The sequence below is a fragment of the Mirounga angustirostris genome, unplaced genomic scaffold (genome assembly GCF_029215605.1).
Source record: "Mirounga angustirostris isolate CCGP_5_RB_7025 unplaced genomic scaffold, mMirAng1.0.hap1 SCAF_10, whole genome shotgun sequence".
NCBI classification, from domain to species: Eukaryota; Metazoa; Chordata; class Mammalia; order Carnivora; family Phocidae; genus Mirounga; species Mirounga angustirostris.
In genome coordinates this window covers 24,135,219-24,162,139 of record NW_026991718.1, presented here as the reverse complement: position 1 = coordinate 24,162,139, position 26,921 = coordinate 24,135,219, and the positions used below count along the sequence as shown (strand labels likewise).

General features: G+C 49.9%; 1 protein-coding gene across 1 annotated transcript; it reads right to left on the bottom strand.

Moving 5' to 3' along the window:
* Positions 1-26,833, bottom strand: LBH (LBH regulator of WNT signaling pathway). Its single transcript, XM_045884344.3, has 3 exons — positions 26,584-26,833; positions 23,887-23,989; positions 1-2,558 (listed from the first exon to the last, which is right to left on the bottom strand). The coding sequence occupies exons 1-3, from the start codon at positions 26,607-26,609 to the stop codon at positions 2,370-2,372; spliced, it is 318 nt and encodes a 105-aa protein (XP_045740300.1). The 5' UTR covers positions 26,610-26,833; the 3' UTR covers positions 1-2,369.
* Positions 26,834-26,921: the final 88 nt, after the last annotated feature.

The window sequence follows — 26,921 nt, the reverse complement described above, 5'->3', positions numbered from 1 at the left end:
TGGAAAGCATTTTCAAACTTTATTTACAACTGTCACAGTGACAAAAAGTAGTTCGGAAAAAAAAAATGCTAGTTTCTCCCTGAGCCTCAAAAAAGAACAGATAGAAGTTACAGGAGGTTCATCTTACAACAGGCATTTTTACTGAAATACTAGGGTTGTTTTTGTTTTTGTTTTTTTAATACGATCAGTTAGAAATACACACAAGTTACTTAAAAAAAAAAAAAATAGGAGGCCAGGCCAGACAGGAGCTCAGCCACTTGTCCAAGAGTGGCTGGGTCCCTCCCACAGGCTCGCTGCTGCAGGTCCTGACTCGAGTTGTCAGCCCCCGGCCTGCTCAGACTCCAAAGGGTCATACAAAGGTGTCTAGCGACCAGCAAAATAATAAGTCACCCCCATAAACACACATATACACAAAGTAGATTTGTTATGCAGTTTACAAGCACGTTCCCATCACACGGCAAGACCAGGACAGATGAGAAGGACACAGAAACACAGGATTTTAAAAGGCAAGACCCCATCCACGAAGGGAGGCAGGTGCGGGATGAGACATGCTGCTGTGAGGGAATGAGGAAGGAGGGAGGACTCTCTGCAGCCCGAACAGAACCAGCGGGAGCACGAGAGAGACGCCCTGGGGGTACAGGCTGCGGGCCTCTCCCACTGCCAAGGAGCTGGAAGAAGTTATTGCCATTGGTGTGTGTAACACAAGCAGACAACACAGGGGGAGGGAGCGGGGGGCGGTGGGGGAGGAGGGGTGAGCGTCAGCTTCCCAGAACCAAATCCTGCTGAGATGTCAACTGCACACCCTCATCCTGCCCCAGCTCCCCGGAACCACACTAACCTTGAGGTATTAAATACAGCTCTACGCATAAGTCCCAAACTGGGGTCAACCTAGACCCACTGGGGAGCGGCCAGGGTGCCTCTGTTGGCCCAGGTCAGCCTCCAGGAGGATCTTGAGCTCACCTCTTGGCTGCACACTCACGCTGTGAGCTAGAGAAGGTTTGAAGAGTGTGTCTTGCAACCTGCTGCTCCAGATGGTTCTTAACTCTAAGAAGCTCTAAGTCCAAAGCTAGCTTTCTTGTGCACCTGTGCCCTTACAGGGGACAGGTGAGAGGTGGGGAGGGACGAGGACCCATGCCCAGTGCTCCCTCACCGTGCCATCCACCCACCCACGTCTGGAGCGCAAGGAGAAGCCAGGTGATGGCATGACACCTTCAGTTTCAGACTTGATCCCCAGGCTGCTATAGGAGAGCCCTGTTAGCCCCATCTGATAATTCCCAGATTTGGGACCGCCATTAAAGCTCACCTCCCCAACAAGAAACAGAGTCTCCTCTCCACTCAGCTCCCACCAGAAAAACGGGCCAGGAGCCCACATGGGAGTGGGTGCGGCCGCTGGTCAGGCTGGGAACTGCCCCTGCCTGACTGCTCCGCCCAGGGGCTGCAGAGGTGATGCCAGGGAGAAGGAGGGCGGCCTGGTAGAGCCAGAGCTCTGTGCCTCTGCTCAGAGTAGAGCAAGCCTGGGGGAGCAGTGGCGAGGGAGCTTCGTGTCCAAGCGTCCACCTCGGTCCTCCCACAAGGGTGGGAAGTGCTCCCGTCACTCCCAAAGGGCCGGGGAGGGCAAAAGGATAAATCAGGAGAGAGAAGCTCAAGAGTGCTGCCTCTTAAGAAACCTCCAGAACCTGTCACAGCTGGAGCAGAGGGTGGGGGAGGGGCAGGGAGTCCTTCTTTCCCACGCTTGCCTCCAGCCGGCTTTGCAGGCAGCCAGTTTCTACTGCTCTTCTTTGCCAGCCTCCCGTGAACAGACCAACACAGCTGAAATAAAAACAAAGGCTGGTGGTGGGCAGAGCTGGAGAGAGAGAGGAACGCGTTGTTTTCAGATGCCCGCGGGCGGGCAACTTCCTGGCTGCACTCCTCTGCTCGCTGCTTCCTTTCAAACGGTGTATTTTCTCTTCCCGTCTCCTGTCTCCCGTTTGTTCTCTTACCCTGAATGTTCCCTGCTCGGGATGCACATCCCCCTTCCCCCCACCCCACCCCCAGAGCCCACTGGAATCCCACGGCTGCCTCTAGCCTGCGCAGGTTCAGATACGGATCTCAAAGATGCACCACTTCCCCGCACCCCCCACCCCTGCTCTAAGCAGCTTCCTTTCTCAGAAGGCTTGCAAATTGTCGCAGAGGGCTCCACTGCCCAGCACATTTCAAAAAAAGAAAAGAAAAGAAAACCAGCTCGGTGATTTGCAGGTGCAAAACGGAAGCCATCATTTGACATTTTCAGAACTATTGTGGCTCACTCCCTTCTTCCATCACAATGGGAAAGAACACAGTTCAGGGACAGATGCCGTCTGGTGTAGCCCCCGAGGGAGCCGGCAGGGACTCTATTGCTCCTTGTTGTCTTCCTCTGTCTCTTCACAGTTGTCCTGCTCATCCTCCTGGACCAGGAACTCCTCGGGGGGCCACCGGAGCTCCCCGCTCTCCACCTCGCCCTCCGTGGGCTCCACCACGATGGAGGGCAGGCGGTCTTTGAGCTTGCAGCAGCGGTCGAAGTCTGACGGGTCGGGGAAGATCTGAAAGAAAAGCAGAGCGAGTCCCGGTCACCTACAGTACAGGAAAAGAGAAATCCCGTTCCTCTGCGGCACATACGCGTGGAGAACTGAGCCCCCGCTGAGTGCCAGCACCCATGCCGGGCTCTCGGGACACCGGGAGGGAGCCCTAAGGCGGGAGCCAGGGAGCACATTCTGGGGCCACCCAGGAAACCGTCCCTCGGCAGACCTTAATCCTGAAGCTGCAAGTGTTCAGGGCAGTGCCCCTAAATTTGTGGTGTTGCTCTGTTCAAACCTTTTCTTGTCTTTTATTTTCAGATAAAAGAACTTAAAATCATGTAATCCATAGTAGGCCACACCTGCCTGCAGGCAGCACGTCACCCCGGCAGCCCAAAGCATGTCACGGGCTGCCTCCCGGGGTAACCACCAGCGCCTAGTCCCAGGTGCTTTACACATATCCTTTGAACCAATACGGTCGTGCTGAAAACACCTGCTGCTAATACTATCTTAAAGACTCCCAGGTTTGAAGAAGGAGGTGGCCCAAACTATACAGCCTGGAAATGAGTGGTAGAGGAATGAGATTCAAACCCAGGTCCATCTGAGCCCCATGCCCATGCCCCAATAACACCCCGCCCCTCACAGGGATGGGTCCTGATCTCGCTGCGACTATAAAGTCAAGGCCAAATCAGGGTTGATCAGGGACATTTGCTGGCATGGCCCCAGTCACAGGCAAGCCACGAACAGAATTCTAGGCTCCTTTTTCACCTGTGAGCAGCTCCTGGCTCCTTGACGGTTCTATACCTGGAAGTCTCTTCAGAGTCCCGTCAATGAGGCTTCTTTTTTTAATGCCTACTGTGTGTCCTGCCCAGCACTGGGAGAAACCCCGCACCAGGCCATGAGGGGCTTTGCGGATTCCCTGTGCACACCGTGCCCTGTGACTGCAGCTGACCCAATTCTTGGCCCAGCAGCTTAAGTACTTAATCCGATGGGCTGCTGGTCCCTTGCCATCCGCAGCCCTCGGTGACACACCCAAGACCCGGAGAGAGGAGCCTCTGTCTGGGACACTGAGGCTCACAGAACACAGACATTGAGAGCCACATGGCGTCCTCAAGGCTATCTCTTCCAATCTCTCCATTTGGTAGATGAGGAAACCAAGGGCCAGAGGGGACAAGGGACTTGCTCAAGGTCACACAGCTTGTTAATGGCAAGAGAAAGGAAAGCAAAAATCGGGAGTGGGTGGAGACACATTTGCAGAGGGCCTGGGCCAGATCAAGACAGTCCCCCAGCAACAGGCAAGTGTCCTGTATTCTCAGGAGGGAGAAGAAACGCTCTCCTACAAACTCAGGGCTTCCCAGCTCCTGTGGTGCCCAATCTCATGGCACCCCAGCCCCAAGCAGTGCTGGCTCGGTCACAGGCCAAGTCACAGGCCACATGGGGCTTTCGGGAATCACGACAGGGCCTCAACAAAACCTCCCCAATCCCTGGGGTGCCTGGGTGGCTCAGTCGTTAAGCATCTGCCCTCGGCTCAGGTCATGGTCCCAGGGTCCTGCGATCCAGTCCTGCATCGGGCTCCCTGCTCAGAGGGAAGCCTACTTCTCCCTCTCCCACTCCCCCTGCTTGTGCTCTCTCTCTCTCGCTGTGTCTCTGTCAAATAAATAAATAAAATCTTTAAAAAAAAAAAAAAAACCTCCCCAATCCCTGCAGACAAGTGATTATTAACCATTTATCCAATAAAGCCCTATTGCTGGGGATTAAGCCTTAAGCCAGCTGCACAACCAGGCATCATTAAAGACTTAACAGGCTCATAAAAAGTATGGTAATGGCAGCCAGGAGGAAAACAAGCCAGAGGAGGGGCCAGACGAGTTGGGGAGAAAGGAGGCATGGGGAGAGGGACCCCCACTCCAGTCTTTCTCTTCCTGATGCCCCCGACCCCACGGTTCCGCACTGGGACCGCGCTGTGCACACACAGCCGATGTGCTGAGCAGGGCAAGTGGTCTCTTTGGGCCCCTCCTCACTGCCCCTCACCTGGAGCTGGAGGCCCTGCATGAGGGTGAAACACAGGTGCCTTCCATGCACGGGCTTTGCGAGCGAGCAACGGGAAATCCAGCAAGTGGAAAGCACACTACAGTTTGCAAAGCTCTTTTGGATGTCACCTAATGTAGGCCTGACCACGCCCAAGGAGCCGTGAGATCCTCGGCTCTGATGGACACATGTAAGAGCCAGGATTCAAACCTAGATCTGCTGTGTTCAGTGCGTGTGCCTTTTGAAAAGTGAATGGATGCCCATTTTACAGACTGCAAACTGACCAGGGAGGGTGGGCAAGACTCTGGGCTTCAACTGCCCATCCAGCTTAGGTGCCAGGATGACCTCTGGGCAGCTCAGTCTAGAAGATGAGCTTCCCAGTCTAGACAGTTCTTCTAAATCTTCAGGACCTGAGACAGAGCTATGAAATATCAAAAGGAGACGGACACCTGGCTCAGTGCAGACCTGGGCCCCTGCATCTACCCTCTGACCTACCTGTGACGTCCCAGCAACTGGATTCTAATTAGGATCACCCGAGCCAAAGAAGAGCAAAAGGGACAAGACACAGAGAGGCCAGGTGCAAGAGAAGGGGGAGGAGCACGGTGGGAGTGGAGAGCGTGTAATTTTGTTTCAGGCTGGGAATAGGCCTTTAACTAAAATTAGGGGGGAAAGATGTTAAAAAGATGATGGTGGGGGCGCCTGGGTGGCTCAGTCGGTTAAGCGTCTGCCTTCGGCTCAGGTCATGATCCCAGGGTTCTGGGATCAAGCCCCGCATCAGGCTCCCCGCCCAGCGGAAAGCCTGCTTCTCCCTCTTCCCCTCTCCCTGCTTGTGTTCCCTCTCTCGCTGTGTCTCTCTCTGTCAAATAAATAAACAAAATCTTAAAAAAAGAAAAAGATGATGGTGGTGATGGAAGAGAAGTCAGGCAAATTTGCTGGGTAGAATCTCAACCTTCACAATAATCCTATTAAGTATGTAGTAGTGTGAGCCCTATTCTATAGAGGGGGACACTAAAGCACAGAGAAAGCAAGTGACTTACTCAAGGTAACACAGCTAGGAAGTGGCTGCATGGGGACCTGAACTCAGACCTGTAGGACTTCAAATAAGCTGTTCATTTGATAACACATTGTGTAGAGCCACAGACCCCAGATTCTCACTGTGTCTTTGACGTCACTTCCATAACCCTGATCAAGTCCTCCCAACTGCCCGTGACTCAGTTTTTCCTTTTGAAAAGCAAAGTGACCTTCGTGTCTCACTAGATGGGTACAAGTTCTTGGCAAACACAAAGATGAGGACATATGCTGAATTAAAATTGGAATGTCCTGGGTGCCTGGGTGGCTCAGTCGTTAAGCGTCTGCCTTCGGCTCAGGTCATGATCCCAGGGTCCTGGGATCGAGTCCCACACTGGGCTCCCTGCTCGGCGGGAAGCCTGCTTCTTGGTCCCACTCCCCCTGTTTGTGTTCCTGCTCTCGCTATCTCTGTCTCTGTCAAATAAATAAAATCTTTAAAAAATAAAATAAAATAAAATTGGAATGTCCTCTTTGGAGCTGTTTCAACAAGACGATAGTCAGTAAGTATTCAATCTCCAAGCAAGAGGTGGTAATACTCACATGGTAACTAAAATAACTCCAAACAATGCCTTGCATACCAGGAGCTGCAAAATTAAGTCTTTTAAGTTGTTGGGGGAAGTCTGAGCAGTGAACTTCTGATACTGCTCAATTGCCAGAGAACTTTGCTCCCTGAGTTGCTCAAAGCAGGTGCCATTAAAAAAAAAAATTTTTTTTCCTTTACAAAGCCTGCTCACTGCACTTAAAAAAAAAAAAAAATCACTATAATAATCTCACCTTTCCAGCAAAGATTTTATTTTTTTATCAAATAATGCCAATTTATGCCTCTGAAAATTGTAGCTCTCTCCAAAGCCAAACAACATGCACTCAGAACCAATCAGCTTCTCATTTCCTCACATGCAGACAGAAAGCCTTGCACAGTGTTGCTGAGTATTCTGCCAGCACAGTCTTATCTCCAACAGCTGCTTAAGAGGCTGACCCTAAGGAGGTTGAGATTTTTCCACTAAGTCATGCTTTTTAATCATCTAGGCAGCAGAAAAATGAGAGGTTGCAACTGCAGTGTGACGGGGTAGGGAAGGCAGTGGAAAAAAGGACTCGAGTCGGACTTGCCAAGCACATGACAGGTAGGGCTGGGGCGGTAGGCCAGCCTGGCATGCTGTTTGCCTGCAGGAGCTGGCAGGGAATAAAGAACCACCCCTGCTCCAAAGAGAAACTGCTTCTGGTTAAACCTCTTACTCCAATGTGCACCTTCTCTCTGGACTGCGGAAGGGGGGACAAAAATTCCTTTTCTCTTCCCTCTGCAGCAAAGACTCCTTTCCAAGAGGTCCAGAATGGAAAATGGGAGGCTCTGAGAAGCATTTCCCACCCTAAGCCCCACAGAGGGCAGGGCAGATCTAGAAGCATCCATCCCCAGCTGTGATTCTCTCAGCCCTGCCCTTCCCTCCTTCTGCCAACACTGGACTCCACATCCAGCTACCCAGCTGTCACACTCGGCTGCCACGGCTGATGGCTTGGATGAAGCTCATAGACACCCAGTTCCTTCCTTTGCAAGTGGAGTGAAGTCTTGAAGATCACACACACGGTCCCGGCTGGGTCCTGCACGTCCCACTGTGTAGGAACGGCAGGCGTGCAAACTTGGTGCTCGTGAATCTTACAGAGGACACTTCTTCAGAGGCCTCCTTTGCCAGGTGGCCTCTAATCCCAACAGGCCCTGACATTTTGGGAACTCACATGGGGTCACTTGAAAGGTCAAGGGAGCTTTAGGACCTTCTCTGAGGAAGAAATGCTCTGTGAGATGAACCGTGGACGCCAAAATACTGGCATTTCTGGCTGTGTAGATTAGAGCTGTCCACTGGAACTTTCTGTGATGGTGGAAATGTTCTCTAGCTGCACAAGGCCACATACAGCTATTGAGCCCTCGAAATGAGGTTAAATTGTTAAATTTTCTTTTAGTAATGTAAATTTATCTGATATGTGTAAATATAACATAAATTTAAATGTAAACAGTTGCATGTGGCTGGTGGCTGGTGGCTGGTGCAGTGGGCAGTGCAAACATTAATAGTTAAATATGAGGACCATGAAAGCAGGGTTGTCCAGGAAAACGGCTCAGGAGGTTTGGTTGATGGGCCAACGTGGGCAGCCTCACAGCAGAAGTCTGGGGTTGGGGGGTGAGGAATTAGAAGGCTTTTTGCTTAAGTATAAGAGTTGCTGGTCAGTCAGCTCCCATTTCACCCACGGAGGGGGAACTGAAAGGTAATATCAGATCTCCAAAGGCCTGAAATTTGGGGGCCTAGCTATCAACTGTCTGCCTCTAAGCCAGGTGACCTAAACCTCGCTGCCTCTGCGGTGGGGAGAGGAGAGATGTCTGGCACCTGGGATGGAAAATGTGAGCAATTCTGGGTGAAGCAGCCCTCCCCCGAGTGCTCGCATCCCTCAGCCATCATTCCTGACAAACAACTCGAGCTGGCCACAAAGAGGGCCGAGGGCTCAGCAAAGAGCCGAGAGATGCTAATAGGGAAAGCGGACACCAGCGGGAGCAGGAGATGAAAGGTGGCGAACTGGACACACAAAGGGCTCATTACCAGCTCTGCAAGCTGAGACCTCCAGAGCGTGGGCATCTTGCTCCTCTTTGCTGGGCTCTAACAGAAGGATGAGGTGTGCTGGGGTGGGGTGGAGAGGGGAGGTAGGGCAAAGGGCCTGAGGTGAATCACCAGGCAGTCCCCAAGGCGCTGAGAGGGATCTGCCTCTGCACACAAAATCATGCAGTGAGCCTCGTCCCTCTCTGGTTCCAGAGGGGGCATAATCAACCTCAAACCTGCAATGGAAACTCCCACTCCCACTGCTGGTAGACCAGGAGTCTGAAAAATTGGGCTTTTACTTTACCCCCGTGTCTTATTATCTCTGTGACCTTGATCAAGTCGTTTTAACTTCTCTGAGCTTCAGTTGCCTCCTGAGTGAAACAAGGAAGGGATTTCTTCTACTTTATAGTATTGTTGGAAGGATCACATGCTCCTGCATGTTGAGTGCCACATAGTACCCAAGGGGCTCGAAGCCATGGTGGCCCATTTCCCTCCTGTCTTCATCTATAGATTGGGATTAATGTTAATCCCCATCTCATAGGGCTTTGGAGAGAATCAAACACAGGTATGTGTGAACATGTTCTGTAAACTTTAAATTCCTAATGATGGTTCTTATTAGGTAAAACTGGGGTCCCCAAGGAGCATTTAGAGTGAGGGACTGAAAAGTCAATAGTCCCAACGGCTTGGGCCAGGAGCAAGTGAGCAGCACTCCTGGGCTTGCACTCAACAATTCTAGACCAGGTTCTTTGGAGAAATGGGTTTGACTTCACTTCTCTCCCAGTGTTTCTGTTTTTCCAGGGCATGGGTTAGGCCAGGCAGAACAAAAGCCACTGTCTTGTCCAGATCCTGGTCTTCAGTGCAAGCCCCTGCAGCTAGCGATCTCCCCATTATGCACCTCCACACCCCCGCCCCCCAGTCCACTCCAGGGGCCTGCTGCCCAGGAGTGGACTGCCCCTCAGCTTCCCAACGTCTGGGTTTCTTATTTTTCCTGCAGAACAACAATGGATTGGCCTTGTGTGTTTATTCCTTCCTAGGAGGGGCTGGTTTCTAACAATGGGCAGATCTCTACCAGCATCCTGCTCTGCCAAGGGCTGAATGAATGAGCAGCAGCTAATCCAAACGAAAAGTCACCCTGCTTTTTGTCCCCCAACAACATGTGAAGGCAAGGAATATATATATGTTCTTTGAAATACTTGCCTCCTGCTATTTCATCATCATCATCATAGCTATTTGCATTTTACTGACTTTTCAAAGTGACATGTGGTTAGTAAGAACAGAAAGAATTAGAGCAAATGGCAGAGTAGCTCCTAACTGGATTCAGGAAGAACAGTCTCATCTCCAGCCGGATGCCAGTCACCTCACTCTCCATCCCTGACGCTCTCACTCTGCTCAAATCCCCCTGGCCTGGGGCTCTGGAATATCCACCTCACCCCTTCCTACCCTTCTCTGGTGTCTCTAATCCTATAGGAGACTTGAGGAGAGATTTAAGGCTTTGTAACAACTGTTGGATCTCCTTCCTTTGGATTAAAGATGCTTAAGCCTCCAGCCCTGAAACTTAAAAGAAAAGGAAATCCTCTAGATAAACACCATCCTTCATAAACATCTCTCAAACACACACCCATCCTGCAGGTCAAGAGTTCCAAATTCCAATTAATTAGCACTAATTGCTACTGATAACTCTGGGCCCAGTGAGCTGATGGGGCTTTTGGAAGGTTAAAGAACATTTCTTAAAGCTCTCTAGGGCAGTGAGAGAAAGACTGCAGTTATCTGGCATAGATGATTTCAAATACCCACATCCTATTGACTAGATTATCATTGCCCTTTAGAAAGAAGACATGCCTCCCAGTCACCTCTGGGCCTCTGGGGATGACAGATCCCTTTCTCCATCCTCCTCCACTGGAACTAACCAAATGTCCCACAGCCATACCTCCTCTCAGAAAGCCCAGAATGGCACGGCTGCCATTTCCAACCATTCTCTCGTTCTTTGTTTTGGAGACAAAAGTCTTGAATGTGTGGCCTAGTCCCACAGCCTTCCCACCCTTGTCTGGAATCCCCTTCCTGACCCCTTCCACGTGGCTTCCAAACACATCCCTGCATGGAAACAACTCTTTCAAGTCTCTGAGGACAGCCTTACAGCCCTGCCCCAGGGCCTTTGCTCAGCTTTCACTCATCACCACTTCTGCAGCACCCCACCAGGCCATCCGGCCTGCTTCAGGCTTCATGGTCTCTCCTGATTCTTATGCCCCTGCCCTGGCTCATCTGACCCATCTACCTTCATCTTCCCTGTGCCCTCCCTAGACTAGGTGTCATCCTAGGCTTCTCTTCAGACTCAGCTTCCTGGCTTCACCCATCCATCACAGGTGGAGGATTCCCCAATCTACAGCGGCACTTCCCCCTTCCCACCTCCCATGATGGATGACATCCATCATCTCCAACTCACCTTGTCCCAAAGTGGGGTCATCAGCTAATAGACCCACCTTTCTTTAAGTTAAAAACATTGTTTCCCTCTCCCAAACAGGAATCCTTGCTTGACAGTAGGTGCTAGAAGAGAGGCCTGGAGAATTCAGTTGGTCACAGCTACAGTGTTGAGGCTACGACACTGAAACGAACAGGGCTGTATTCCTAGAAGCGGTCTACACTAGCAGGGAGGCGATGGCCCTGCTGTCCTCTGATCACACATAGTCTTCCTGTTCGGTCTAGCGCAGCGCTTCTCAAAGCTCAGATCTCAAGCTCCTCTCATGGAAGAAGTGTCCACGGAGATAAAATACTTTCTAAATAATACGAAGATGTCATTTGCCTGTCCCCCTGTGTTAACACTTGCACTATGGCACAAACAGCACCAGTGGGGGAAATTGCTGGCCCCTTGGCAAGAATTAATGAATACTGCGGCAGCAGACTGTCCTGGTGGTCATTACGTTCTTTGCCACCTCAAACAATTAAAAAAAAAAAAAAAAAGGACCTAATACCCTTGATAAAGCAGTCAAAATGAATTTTTGTTAAATACTGACTCCTTCTTAAAAAAAAAAAAAAAAAAATTTAAAAAAAAGGGCGCCTGGGCGCCTGGGTGGCTCAGTTGGTTAAGTGACTGCCTTGGGCTCAGGTCATGATCCTGGAGTCCCGGGATCGAGTCCCGCATCGGGCTCCCTGCTCGGCGGGGAGTCTGCTTCTCCCTCTGACCCTCCCCCCTCTCATGTGCTTGCTCTCTCTCATTCTCTCTCTCTCTCAAATAAATAAAATCTTAAAAAAAAAAAATTAAAAAAAAATACTGACTCTTAAGTACATGTTGTTTTAGTGTTGTATGTGATAAAGCGGAAAGCCAGCAGACAGCACTCTGCTGCATCTCCAAGTCCCATGGTCATCTCAAGAAAAAGCACTCATGTGACGGAGTCATCAGCTGAACTAGCCACTTTCCCGCAGAACACCGTTTTTACTTGAAAATGTGACTGCCCAACAAAGCATGGTTGTTTTGACTTGGGTGTTTGGGGGACATGTCCTCAAAAGTGAACAAAACAAGCACGTCACTTCGTGGAAAATGACTAACAATATTTGTTCCCAATGATAAAAATCAAACTTTCAAGCATAAATCGTATCAGCCACCATAAACTTGTCCGCTCTCTAATACTTGAAGGCTTTCTTTTTTTTTTTTTTAAGATTTTATTTATTTATTTGACAGAGAGAGACAGTGAGAGAGGGAACACAAGCAGGGGGAGTGGGAGAGGGAGAAGCAGGCTCCCCGCTGAGCAAGGAGCCCGATGCGGGGCTCAATCCCAGGACCCCGGGATCATGACCTGAGCTGAAGGCAGATGTTTAACCGACTGAGCCACCCAGGTGCCCCACTTGAAGGCTTTCTAATGAGACTGGTAAAGGCACAAATAAATGTGACTTTCTGATGTTTTATGATGTAATGTGTCCATATTTGGAAGATCTATCTTACTCAGTGAACGTGTATTTTCCAAATGATCAACACACCACATTACAAAACCAAACATGGGCAAAAGATGGATTCGAAGTGCCAGACAGACTGCTGGATTTGAATGGAAGAGCACAAAAACCTCATTGATAAGGTTTCAGATTCCACGTTGCTGCTAACCTTTAAGAAACTACCACTTGTTGAGTTTTGGTGAAATAGCAAAGAAAAATATCTGAATGAGGCTATGAAGATATTTCTTCCTTTTCTTAACTTTTCTAACAGATCTTGCATGGGCCAGATTGTCTTCATTTACTTCAACCAACACGTACGGCAACAAATTGAATGCAGAAGCAGATATGAGAGTCTAACCATTTTCTGTTAAGCCAGATATTAAACAAATTTGCAAGAAAAATGTGAAACAATGCTTTTCTTCTCACTAAACTTTGGTTTGGGTTTGGTTTTGAAAACATATTTATCTTTATTAAAAACTGTTATTTAGGGGCACCTGGGTGGCTCAGTCGTTAAGCATCTGCCTTCAGCTCATGTCATGATCCCAGAGTCCTGGGATTGAGCCCCGCATAGGGCTCCCTGCTCGGCGGGAAGCCTGCTTCTCCCTCTCCCACTCCCCCTGCTTGTGTTCCCTCTCTCACTGTGTCTCTCTCTGTCAAATAAATAAATAAAATCTTTAAAAAAATAAAAAATAAATTAAAAAAATAAAACTGTTATTTGTATTAACATGTAATTGTTTTACTGTTATTTTAAAGGGATTAAAACATGAAAATTTTAAACACTCCATTTTAATATCAAAAGACATAACCCAAATAAAAAAATAAATTAAAAAAATTAAAAAAAGAAAGGAAAAAAAAAAGACATAACCCACATAAACAAATATCTCTGGGGGTCCTAAATAATTTTTAAAGAATGTGAAAGGGGCTGAGATCAAAACATTTGAGAACTGCTGCCCTAGAGAAAAAAACACCCTCCAGAGGATGACCACATTAAGTCAAGGTTGACGGAAGGTATGTTTTAAGACTGGGAAAGATCTGAGGGGAATATGAAGTTGCCTTCAACAGCTAGAAGGCTGACATGAGGAAAAGAGAGCAGATTTTTTAAACTCCCAGTGGGCAGATCTAGGATCAGGATGGAGGATTTCACCTCATTATACAACATTCTAACAAAAGTGATAGAATCCACTCTCTCCCGTATAGATGGGGAAATCGAGGCCAAAAAGAAGGGATGTGAGTTTCCTGAGGTGACAGAGGTAGGAGCAAAGCCAAGATTAGAAACCAGTTATCCAGATTTGTAGCCCATGTGCTGAGAGATTCTGAAATTCACATCCCTGATTATGTCCAAAGAACACCTACGTGACCCAATGCCACCTGCTGTCACGTGCACTCCCACATCTGAGATGCCCTACTGCCAGTTTGAGTCCACCCATTTGTCTACTCTCTAAAAGAATCTGGAAAAACCCTGTGTCCTTCCACATGTTTTTAAATTGACATCTAAAACTTCTGATATATTACAAACATTAACATTTTAAAATAGAACTTTTATACCACTCTTTTAAGTGCACCCAATGCCTTATAAATACCAAAGCAACTCGGTATCAACCATCACCCATGAAAAAACTCACACACAGGGCGCCTGGGTGGCTCAGTTGGTTAAGCATCTGCCTTTGGTTCAGGCATGATCCCAGGGTCCTGGGATGGAGCCCCATGTCTGGCTCCCTGCTCCACGGGGAGTCTGCTTCTCCCTCTGCCTCTGCCCTTCCCCCCCCACCCCGCCCCCGGCCCCCAGCTCGTGCTCTCTAATAAATAAATAAAATCTTTTAAAAAAATAAACTCATACACAAGCTCTAAAATCTTATTCTTTTCTCTGCTTGAAACTGTATCTCCATCCTATTGTTCATTAGAATTTTAATGTTTTTAGTTATTAGCTTTTTTCATACTTCTCTGCAATAAAGAGACATATTTATTATATAAATGGATAGTTAGTATTTTTATGTCAAATGACCCTAAGGCCTGTTACCAACAACAACAAATCTGGATTGGCTCCTGGCAGCTATGTATGTAACTGATCAATCAACATACCACAAGTAATTGTTACACACAAAGGTAATCTTTTTTATTGGTTTCTCCATGTGATAGATAGGCGGGATTTATGGAGCTTCCTAGGCAGTAACATGTTGAATGGCCCATTTGTTTGGTGCCCCTACCTGGGGAAGTCCCTTTAAAAGACTCAGCAGGGCAAGAAGCAAGGGGGAGGAGGGCAAGCTTGACAGGAAGGTAGGCAAAGAAACTGGGGAAGCCCAGCTTCAAGAAATGGGATTTTAGCAAAGCAACACAAGGAGGCTGAAGATGTGGAACTAGGTTTCCCGAAAATGCTCTCTGCTGTCACATCCCTTGGAAAGTTTCTGTGAACCCCAGGGGCAGCTGTCCGCTGGTTTTAACACTCTGTTAAAACATCAAGTAATATATACATGGAGCATCATTAAGAAGTAATTTGGCATGAGAACCTCTCATCTTAGGCTGACAAGGAAAACAGCCAGGAAGGATCCTCATGCTTCAACTGCCACATGTGAGGGGCAAATGACCAAAGAAATACGGAAATCATGGTTTAGTGTTAGCTGATCTTTAAGAATGCTTTCATCTAAGAGGATACCAGAGTCGAAGAAAAGAAATTCCTTCATGATAACAATAGTGATGCCAACCTCAGGAAGTTGGATACCATGGTAATTACGCCTTCATGTCCACAACCATAGTATGGCTCAATTATCTTTTTTCTTTACTCATTTGTTTAAAACATATAAAAATGGAACTCTGTATCACTACAGAGATGGAAAACTAGTATTACTTGTCATAGGTAGTAACCATAAAAATATACCACCATTTCTAAAGCTTGTGTAATACCTGAACAGACTTTGTAAACCACCAGGAGTCTGTGGACCCTACTGGAACATTGCCTTGGAGCATTTATTTGTTGCAAAGAACCTGAGGCTTGCACAGTTGTTGGGTAAAAGGCCCCCGAGTTCTGGGCCCAAAACTTCTGTTATGCTCAGATCTACTTCTAAGAGCCCAGTCCATCCTGGATTCCAGGGAAGCCATATTTCTAAACCATGACCAGTCCACGAGCCAGACCTGGAACCTCGGAAGAGCAGGATGGCTTAGGGGACTACATCTGCATCTCTCCAAACTTCATGGGTCTCCAGGCGGAGGCGACTTCACTGGTCTTCCTCAAGGTCACATGGTGTTCCAACGTCATTAATAGAATAAAGGAGACAAGTAGGGCAATTGCCGACCCATATGCATCTGTAATCCCGAGTGTGTCATTATACCCACGAAGGGACAAAAACATGATCACCAGCTATTTTGCAATGCTGGCTAGATGCTGCCTAAACATCATTAGTTGTTATCATCTCTGCTCAAAATAAGCAATTAACAAACTAGAAGAAGATGTACAACATCTCCTAAACACTCTGAAATAAACCACCTTCCTGACTCTAGCCACAGAGCTCTTTCATGATCTCATGTCGATAGCTTTTACACCCCTGAAATTCTATGTGCTAGAGCTCTCCATGCCAGGAGCTTCTATTTTGATAAACTTTTCTATTTGTTTTCTGTCTTTAAGGTAATATATAATCAAGAGGCTTAATGATATTGAATCTCTTTGAATTAGTAATTGTACTTCCAAGAACTTATTCTAAGGAAAGAAATCAGGTCTGTGCAGATATTTACGTAAAATGATGTTCAGAGCAATGTTCTTTGCAGGAACAAAATATGCCACAACCTAAATATTCAGCAGTAATAAGTGGCACGTAACAAAATGAAATGCCTTTTTATAAAGAAAAACAAATGGACATAGTCACAAAATTATAGTCAGTGAAAAAAAAATTCACTAGAGCATACACATATTTATCCCAATTTTATTTTTTTAAACATAAATGCATACAAAAATACTAGAAGTAAACATACCAAAATGTTTCAGTGATAGAAATATGGATGGGGGTTTTTTTGTATTTTAAATTATTCAAAATTTCTAGAAGGAATAAGTATTGCCTTTATACATATAACATCCACCCACCCACACACACACACAAACTCACACACTTAACAACTTTTGACTTAGAAACTCTGTCCTACGACTCGACTCTGAGGAAATTGTATCAACTATGGACAGAGATTGATTATATTATATAAAGATTATATATATTATATATAAAGATTGATATGTAAATTATTACATTATTTATAAGAGGGAAAATGGATATAATCTAAAAGTTTTCAACAACTGGGGAACAGTAAAAAGAATCATGTCATCACTTTAGGATCTAACATTGTACACTTATTAAAAATGCTGGCTTTGAAGCATTTTTAGATTTTATTTATTTATTTATTTATTTGAGAGAGAGAGACTGAGAGAGAGAGCACATGAGAGGGGAGAGGGTCAGAGGGAGAAGCAGACTCCCTGCCGAGCAGGGAGCCTGATGCGGGACTCGATCCTGGGACTCCAGGATCATGACCTGAGCCGAAGGCAGTCGCTTAACCAACTGAGCCACCCAGGCGCCCCTTTGAAGCATTTTTAAAGTCAGTTGTCATGATGTGATGCTGATGACTTACAAACTGGTAAGTAAAAAAAAGCAGACCACAGCTCTGTGATTTTGGCTATGTGAAAACATTAAGTGCGCTGGAAAAGAAAGAAAAGCTGCTAAAACGTGAACAGCTGTGACGTGGGCATGGTGAGATCATGGTCATTTAGAAAACAAAAAGGTTAAAGAAAATTAAAATTCCATCACGGGCAGAGGTTACTTTTAAAATTTGAGAAGCATGAGAACAATAAAATACATACTTTATCAGTGAAAATATGAAATTACTGGAGAGGGGGGGAAAGGAAGAGAAAATTTTCCTACCATCTCAACACTCCAATCTAAGACAACCCCTATTAACATTCCACCGGCTGCCCTTTGAGTGTGTGAGTGGGCGCCTGGGTGGCTCAGTTGGTTAAGCGACTGCCTTCGGCTCAGGTCATGATCCTGGAGTCCCGGGATCGAGTCCCGCATCGGGCTCCCTGCTCAGCGAGGAGCCTGCTTCTCCCTCTGACCCTCCCCCCTCTCATGTACTCTCTCTCATTCTCACTCTCTCAAATAAATAAATCTTTACAAAAAAAAAATGAGTGTGTGAGTGTGTGTATGTGTGTGCACGTGCATGCACATGTGGGTGTTCATGGGAGTGTCTGCAAGTGTGTGTGTGATGAGTACATGAGTCTGAGCAGGCACCTTGGGCTCTGTCCACAGAGATTAGTGGCTGAGCTCGGTGCTGCCCACACGCCTTGGGCTAATAGTGACCTCCTAAATTAGAGCTTGTACACAGGGCTGTGTCTGGAAAAACACATTCAGGAATTGGGGAAAGCCAAGGATGCTTCTCAGATCCAAGGGTGGACGAGTGTTCTACAAAGTAAAGGCAGGAGGTGAGTTCACGGTATACTATTAATTCTGTCTGGGAACCACCTTCAGATTCAAGTTAGGATAAGGTCAGACCTAGAAGCCAACCACCTCTGAACTGAGATTTGTGAATGCCCTTCGCGCTCAGGCCAATTCTACTTCGGGTGAGAGATCCAGAACCTTCCTTCCCACTGGCTCCAGTAAAATTTGTGGCTGAGAAACAAGTAGTCAATGCTGCTTCAGCTCAATGCTTGGGTGCCTCTTCTCTACAGTTTACCCCAAAAAGGAGCTTCTGACAGTGCAGGGCAGCTAATTCTAGCAGTCAGGGGGCCAAAGGAGCTCCTAAACTTCCCTTAAATTCAAAATGCTAGCTGCACGATAGTCTGGAGAAACTTCTGGCAAATTTTAATTTGTTTCTAAGACAGGTCTGTGCAATAAGGGACGAATGAGGCAGCAGACACAGGATCTGATCAAGAATCCTCCTGGGGTGGGCTCAGGGACAAGAGAAGGGCAGGTGGGGAGGCCAGAGGTAACAGAGGCGGTCCAGCACCTCTGAACTGGAAAGGAGTGAAGGCCTGACAACTCTGAGCCCCATGTGAATGAGGGCCTGTTTTCATATCCTCCGAGGATTATTTCAGGACTTGGACCTGAAAGATCATTTCAGGACATTCACTAGACACCCAGGAATAGCTCTTGGCTCTGGTCACAAGATTCGCCACCCAAACTCAACCCTTTCCCCAACGGTACAATCCTCCTTTCTATTCAACTTGCAAGACTGGGCTGATGTCAAGAAGATGCTGATCCTATAAAAATCTCTGCTGTGGGATGGCCACGGTAGAGGGATAGTTCTCCGTGCGGGAAAGGGAGAGGGGAAGGGGCCAATGGATCACCCCGCGCTCCTTGCGCCGCTCTGTGCAGGACGCGGGGGCCCGCGCCGCAGGGACAGAGAGCAGCCTGAGACACAGCCCCTGCTCAGGGCAGTGAGGAACACACCAGCTGTGGAGAGGCGTCAGGCCTCACACAGGCCCTTTGAGAGAAGGCTGGGCTGCTCGGTTCTAGCGTGCGACACGGTGGCCAGGAAAGTGAAGAAAGCTTGTTCTCTCCCTGGCCGTGTGACAGACTCACTGTTGTGACCACAGTGTGTGTGCTGGGGGGAGGGGAGGGGGGCCCAGGGGGACGATTCCAGCCTTCTGCAGGCCCTTACCCCCGGGGGCACTCCAAAGCAGTGAACATGATGTTTGTGTCAAGGCTTTGGGCCTAAGAAGGAAGGTGCCGGGTCCCGCATACAAAGTAGAGCTGATCTGAACAAGGGAGGCACGGACTCAAAAAGAGGCAGTGTGTGTGTCGACACAAACCCACCCAAAAACGAGGCGCTCCTTGGGCTTTGGCCCCAGGTGGCCTGAACTGCCTGTTTTGCCTCACACTATTATAAGCTGTACCAAGGAGGGAGCGGGGTGGAGGGGGTGGAAGAGGAGAAAGAAAACTTGCTGTGATTCCAGTAACATGTCGTGTCCATAGCTGGACGCGTCCTGCCAAATGCTCTGCAATTTTAGCTTTATTTCCCTCCAGGGACAATTGAGGCTTTTTAAGTCTGGTGTTGTGAAAGATGATTTCCTAGGGACCATGGGACTTCCGTGAGGCCACGCAGCAGGGCCTCCAAAACTCTTGCAAACATGTGGAGTAACACAACTGGGGGTCACCACGAGGAGGAAGAGACAGAGGCGGTGGATGGATTCCACCTGTAATGGCCCCCTGAGCAAGGCTTGTGGGGGATGGAGGCAGGGATGAGGAGGAACTTGAACCAGGGGAGGAAGCTCCACCCATCAGGTATTTACTTCAACACGTGCATTTGGACGGGTGGGAACACACAGAGGGGGCCAGGCTCAGGGGGTCTTCCTAAAGACTCCACACAGAGAGGGTTTCTGAACGGCTGCCTGACTTAGAGATTAACAAGAGCCTGTTCACTGAGACAGGATTTGCTGCTTCTTATAAAGGGAAGCAGCAGGAAGAGGGTGGAGAGAACCTGCTGCTGTTGGGCCTGGCAGACAGAGGAGACTGAGAGATCCCCGTCCAGGGAGAGGCGAGCTCTCAGCCAGCCTAGTGCTTTACCCCCGCCCTGAATGCCGAGCTACCACTCAGGCTCTCAGACTGCAAGAAGCAAATGACAGAACTGTGGCAAGAGGTCAGCAACCCCCCGTCTCAACTCTCCCTCCTCCCGACAGTGCAAAAGCCAGGCTCTCCCTCCCTCTGGTCTTAGGAAGCGAAGGGAAGGATGCAGGGAAGTCCTGAGCTCTGCGGATCAAAGGGAAGGCACAGGACACGGAAGACTGTGGTGTGTGAAGAGTGAGCTCCTTCTGGTTTATAGTGCATCCTCCCTGGCTTCCCTGAGGGGAGCTCGCTGCCTGTCGGACTGGGGATGGATGTCAGGTGGTAGGAGTCTGTGACCAAGCCCAGCATAGGGAATTCAAGGGGCAGCCAGTCAGAGACACGCAAGCTGATCAGAGAGGAATTTAAAGAGCCTCGGGAAGGACAGAGCTATCAGATCTTGGTCCCGATGCTTGAGAAGGGGCAATTTTAAATGAAAACCAAGGAGCCATACCTCTATCTAGAACTTAGCGAGGGTGGTAAGATTGCAGAAGGTTCCCCAGGCCATGCTGGGGCAAGGCAGGTAGCAAGGCCAGAATGACGAGAGCCCTTGGGTCGGGGCACGGCCAGCGTCTCCAAACAAAGGCGAAGGACCCTTCCCCGCACAGGACCCAGGCCGGGTCAGCTGCAGCATGAAAGGAGACCCCATCAGAGAGGCACTCCAAAATGCTACATACTTAGAGCCCCTGGATCCAATGGAGGGCCCCGCAAGGCAGCCACTGACCTACTTCCTTGAGTTGGGGCCAAGTAAGAAGGTGGAGGTGGCAGCCGTCCAGTGCCACAGGTGGGGGCACCACGGGAGGCCCACGAATGCAGTGAGGGGAGGGAGCCAAAGCCATTGGGGACTTAAATGTCCTCATGGCTCACTCAGCCCCAGTGAACCAGCCACTCCTCGCAGCCTGCCCAGAATGTACTCAGACTTTCGGGTAACCATTTACCCACCCACCCAGCAAGATGCCATAATTCATGCCAAATGCGTGTGCAAACAAGGAGTTCCCATATCGAGCTGACTCTCTGAATAAATGTTAAGATGAAACAAGGCACTGGCTCTGTTGATTTTTATAGATGCTCACAAAACGACACTAACTCCTAAGCATGAAAGGTAGGGCTTACCTGAATTTTCCAGGGCATAAAGATATTTATCTGAAGCCTTGGTAGGCCTGAACAGAGAAGACCCTTTAAAAATTCTAAAGTAGAAGTGAAGATGGCCAGCTTTTGGATCAGGAGATTCAACCTCATCGAAACAACCACCATTCACTTGGCACCTGCTCTGGAAAGACCTAGAGCCAGCATGCATCTTGGGCTGGGGAGGCTGATGGGCACAAAGAGGGAAAGAAGGCATCCCCTGCCTTCAGAGACTTGGGCAGGACCCATATCCTCAAAGCGCAGGGCAGCATCGTTTCAGAGAACAAATGCCACAGATGTTGCAAGAAGAAAGGTCACATCTGGGGCAGAGAAGTTAGGAAAGCTTCATTCTTGCATAGGTCTGGAAGGTGGGGGAATGATTGACGAAGTCCAGTGTGCCTATCTATTTTACGACCTTGTCTCAAGGTCAAATCACAAGCCTGAGATTCTATTTCATCTGCCAAGTCGGGATTGATGTCTCCTTCCCACTTTCAGTTCCTTGGAAAAGCAGGGCCTGGTAAAAGCCATGTACTATTATTACCCTCAGGAAGGATGCCAAGAACAGAGTTCTGAGATGTCCCACCCCAGATCTAAGCCCAGCCCGAGCATGCACAGAGGATGGGCTTCGGCCAGTGCCGTCCCAGAGCTCTGGTGGGAATGTGTTTAATTGCATGACACTAGCTCTGAGTGGGCCCAGAGGATATGGGTCATATGACAATTGTCAGATCAGCTGGCTGCAGAGCCCTGCAGCTGGTATAAACAGGGGCAAGCCAGGGGGGTATCTGGGCGTGCAACAAAATTAGATTAGAGATGGAGGTGCTCTCTCCCAGTCCTAATATTCTCGCAGGGCCCAGCCCCAGTCTGACCGGCCAAGCCTTCTCATGGCCATCCATACCTGGACAGACCATGGCTTTGTGTCGCTGCCCCAGACTGCCTGTGTTCTGGGTATTACGCCCATGTTGCTTTCCCATGGGAGACCTGGGCCCTCGGCAGAGTGCCCACCGCAGCAAGTGCCCAGGAAAAATGATGCTCTCCCCTTTCTCTTCATCAGGCAACCAGAGGACCTTTCCGAAATCTGGTGACAAGAGGGCTTTGAAGTTCTAGGTAAGATATTTTGGAAGTGGACAGTAGCCCCCACCCGGGCAGCAGGAGAAGATTTCCTGAGGGGCCGTGGGAACCGGGCTCTCAGGCCAGCACCACTAGGAGAAAGTTAGGGCTCTTTCATCAGGCGGCATCATGACATCTTGGGAGCCCAAAGGCGATTTGATTTTCCACCGGCCGCTGCAACCCCAAGTCAGCCTTCCTCCCCCCGCGCTGCAGCCCCTTCCACCCCTTCACCTGTCCTGGCCCTCACTCGGGCAGTGGCCTGAAGACGGAGAAAACAGCGCGGTAGGATGTGGCCCCTTGGTCCTGGGACATGTTCAAAAGAACGTGAAAAGCACACACAAGATATACTGACGACTGTGTTTGGAAGGGTTCTGTGATGGAATGCTAAAACCCAGAACTGAGAGAAAATCTCACCTGTAACCACAAAGAGATTCAGTCTGATTCAGTGGCTTGGAAACTGGTATCCAAAAACACCCTCGCTGGGGGGCCAGGAAACTTCTACCCTCCCACAGGCTGTGGGGCCTTCGATGGTCTCTCTCAGACCCACTCTGGGGGTGGAGGGTAGAAAACCAACCAGGAAAGGGTATCCCCCTCACTTCCTTCATCTCCTCAGGCAACATGAATACTTCTTTCCAGCCAGCTAAAGGGGCTTGGCCAGACCCTGACACTGACACTGAACAGAGGGGCCTTCCTGAGCCTCCCAGTCCGAGGTGACTCTGCTGTCACCCACCAAGTTACCTTACACGAACTCAGCTTTCATCTCAGCTCTTTGATCAACCCCTTCCCCATCACATGCCCGCAGCTCCCTATTTGTTTCTTCCTTTACAAAATAAATGCCCTGGAATGGTTCTACAGAATGACTAGCCAGAGCAAGTCTAGATTCTAAGCAAGAACCAGCTCCAGGTACAGACCCATGACATATCAGAAGAGCAAGGCTTTGGAGTTTGGGTCTGCTACAGTCTGAGCCTGTTTCTTTGTCTGTTAAACAGAGCAAGAACTCCCACCTCAGAGCTATGGTCAAGAGTAAATGAGTAACATTTGTTAAGTGCATGGCTCACAGCAGACATTCATTTCGTATCTGCTGAATGGGCCCATCACACCCCTTTCGTCTTCCCCAGGCCACACACCCTTTGTACACAATTTCCCTAGCTCCAAGGTCTTCCCTGAAAAATAGACTCCTTCCTCTCCCACAGTAGTAACCTCGGAACTCTCCAGTTCACGCCCCCAGAGATATCAAGCTGCTGTGTAGCTCGCTGGGGGCAGCAGGTGAGTGCATAGCAGGGAGGAAGAGCACTGTGTTAGGAATCTGAAGGTCACACTTAGGGCACTTTTTGAGGTCTTCATGTATTTAACATCCATCACGCAGGATGATCTCTAATCTAGACGCCGGAAATCTGATAGCTTGCCTTTGGGGAAAGGTCTCCTCAATTCTAAGTACTTTGAACATTAACTCTGGTGGCCTCAGTGGGTCGACCATCCACCTGAGGAAGAAAGCAGCATTTGACACAGATGTTCCTCCACCCGATCACCTTTCCCCATAAGCTACCCTTCACGGTGATGTTTCTCCTGCCAAGGCACAGCCGTGAAGGGAAGTGCTGGTCTGAACCGACGGCACAAATCACGTCCCCCCCTCGTTGCTGTGAATGTGCGAGTCCACAGCAGCTGGGATGACTAAAGAATGACATCGGCTCATGCCTACTGAACCTTTACTGTGTCCCAGGCACCATGAATGCCCTCTACCCAGCATCTCATCAAGTTGAATCTTTACCACATCCTCTGAGGTAAGGACTATTGTTGCCCCATTTTACAGATGAAGAAACTGAGGCTTACTGGCATGAGGAGACTTTCCCAAGGTCACATAGCTGTTCCAAGTGGCACTGGGACACAGAACCACATCTGCCTCCAACCCCAGCAAGAGTCACCAGCTCCAAAGAGCCGGAAGGAACCCAGGACAGAACTCACCTGATAGGAAAGGCCATCCTTTCGGGGGTTGAGGCCAATCTCCTCCATGGATGGGGTGTTCATCATCACTTCAGTCATCTCGGCAGATCGCAGATAGTCGGGGCTGCCAAGAAACCCAGACCAAAAGTCAACAAACACACGCACTTTCACATTCCTATCCTTGGTGCTTTCTGCTTTTAGATCAGGGGACTGTCTGGAGGCAGGATGAGAGGTGTTCAAAACAGAACTCACAGAAAAACAAGCTCACACCCTGAGGAAGTGCCTTATAAGCCCAGGGCATCAGGGCCCTCAGCCTCAGCCAACAAAGCCCTGAAACTGCCTGAAAACCGCTCTGGCAAACCTCTCTTTCCTCCTCTCCTGTACAAGTCCCCACTGGCACAGAGCACTCTGGATTTTCTTTGTGATAGTGACAGAACTAGAAAAAAACCCAAACAGTAGGTAGCTGAGTCCATCTGTCTATATTAAAACCAATTCAACCCGTCTCTAGGGGAACTGCATATTATTATTACATAATGATAACGGGTCAACCTCAGGGAAACCAAGTCCAATAATGCTGCCTTCCCAAATTCCTCTCTCTCTTCCTCTCTCTCTGGTGTTCCTTTTTGCAAAATGTCCCACTTAAAGCCCCAAGGGGTCAGCTTTCTGCAGGCTTCACATCTGCCATCCAACCCCCTTCTCTAGTCCAGCCACAGCAGCTGCAAGCTCACAGCTTGAAAAACATCCCCTGGATTAAAAGCCTTAAGGATGCCCGGACTCTGATTGCAGAGGAAATTTCCAGAGGAGCCAAGCTGGCCCACCAATGGCTGACATGTGAAAGTGCTTTGTACTCTGTAAGCAGGATACAAATGTTCCATTATCCTCACTCAAACCACGGGCACATACAGGGTCCCGAATGCATAATGCCAAATAGTACATACCAGTCAGTGCATTCCCGACACAACACCCAATATTTTCACCATCATGCCTTTACACAGTTACAAAATAAATAAATGTCGGCAAGGCTTTAAACTGACTACATCTAAGGAAACAGGGGTCTCCTTAGATTCTTCTTCACTTCATCATTACTACAGAGAGTAGAAACAGCATTGGATTTGGAAACAGAAGCATTAGGTCTGGTCCAGGCTCTGCCACTCAAGAGCTGTGTGATCTGGAACAAGTAATATAACCTCTCTGAGCCACAGGTGCCCTGTTTCTTACCATGATGCTAATAATGCATATATCACACTTACGCTAAATGGCTCATCTCTGGGGTGGAAAAACCGTTGCAAGCTATGAAGAGCTAATCAACTATAAAATAATTCCCAATTATTTTATTTCCCTTAATTTCTCAGGGGATAATAATGGGCCTGATGGGCCCTAACACCCACCTTGGCAACTATGGAGTGGCCAGGGGCACAAAGCCTCCAGCAGCCTTCGAAGTCTCACCCACATGGCACCTGGCTGCTCACACACCAGGGAGGCGGGAGGGGAGCGGCGCCCCTAAGGAGGGGGTACGCAAGCCTCACGGGTGGGGGAATTTTTACTTTGTTCTGAGAGTTCATTTCTCTAGACAGAGCCAGGGTGGGGGAGGAGAGACCGAAGATGCTGGGCTTCCGGGCAAGGGTTAGGGTCAGGAAGGGAGGGGGGAGGGGACTCCACAGGCGGATTCATCCCGGGTCCTGGAAAGGCTGCCGCCGACCCCCAAAGAAACGGGCCCACGGGGCTCTCGCCAGGCTCTTCGCCTGGGGTAGGGGCGCTCGCTCTTCGCTCCGGGCTGCGGCGCGGGCCCCAAAAGTTGAAGCGAGAAGCAGGAACTTCCCGGTTCCTGGGCTGAGCGGGACAGCGCGCAGTTGGAACCCGCGGGTCCGGCCCGCCGTGCCCGCACCTGAGGGCGCCCTCCCGCGCCGTCAGTGCTCCCCCGCGGCCGCTCCTCCTCTTCCCGGGCGCAGGAAGGAAGCGGCAGCCGGCGCGGCCGGGGGCCTCGCTCCGCAAGCAGCGCGGCGCCCGCGGCGCATCCCTCCCGGCCCAGATCCCGGGTCCGTGCGAACGTCCTCCGCCCCCCGGCCCGGCCCCGGATTCTTCCCGGCGGGTGAGAGCGGCTCCCCGGCCCCAGCCCGGGCCCCCACAAAGGCGCATGGGGTTTTGAGGAGGAATGAGATCGAGAGGGCGCAGCTTGTGCTGGTGCTGCTGCTTGTGGCTTTCATCGGGTTCCGTGTGGGGAGAGCGTTTCTCCCCACCCCTCGAAGCTCTGCAAAAGCCGCCGCTGCACCAGCTCAGCCCCGCTGCCGCCGGCCTCGACGCGGAGCCTTGCATGCGAACAAAAAGGAAAAGGGGAGGGGCCGGGGCAGAGCAGGAGCCCCCTGCGCCAGCCGGGGCGCGTGCCTCCTGCAGCCCTCCGCATTGGGGGTTCTGTTCGCGGGATTCAGGCTTGATCCCTGGTTCTCCCCCCACCCCACCACCAGCACATACGCACCCTCCCAGCCGTCACTTAAGTGAGGGCTTCGAGTTCACTCCCTTTGTCTGGATGCTCTCGGCACCACCGGCCCCCACCCCCACCTTTGCAACCTTGACGTTGACTCCGGCACGGGCTGGGGCGGCGGGTGAGTGCCGGCGCCCGCGCCGCCTGCTGCCCTCGCACCCGAGCCCGCAGGAGCGGGCGCCCGGGCCCCGCAGCCATGGCCGCGAGACGGATGCCCGCCGAGGGCGCAGGATACTCACCAGTGAATGGGGAAATACACAGACATGAAGTCCGAGGGGAGGCTGACCCACGCCCTTGTGATTTAAAAACGGCCACCGCGTCCCGAGGAAGGATGTCAGGGGCGCAGACAGGCGCGGCAGGCGGCGGAGTGCGGGCACTAGGCGTTCGCCGGTCCGCCTTCCGGAGACAGCCCCGCTGCCAGCTGCGTCGGCAGAGCACACGGAGCTCTCGGTTCCCCACCGAGCCCGCGGCCCCACAAAGAGCCCGGGAAGCTGTATTTATAGGGGCGGGGGCGGGTCCCGGCCGCGGGAGGCCCCGCCCCCCTCTCGCCCACTCCTGGAATAACGTCACCAAAATC

Bases quoted from the DNA above. Each gene is read 5' to 3' on its own strand.
- LBH (XM_045884344.3), bottom strand. From the start codon at position 26,609: ATGTCTGTGTATTTCCCCATTCACTG. The intron at 23,990-26,583 runs GTGAGTATCCTG...GTTTCTTGGCAG, and splicing joins GTGTATTTCCCCATTCACTG to CCCCGACTATCTGCGATCTG. The intron at 2,559-23,886 runs GTGAGTTCTGTC...CTTTTCTTTCAG, and splicing joins AGGATGGCCTTTCCTATCAG to ATCTTCCCCGACCCGTCAGA.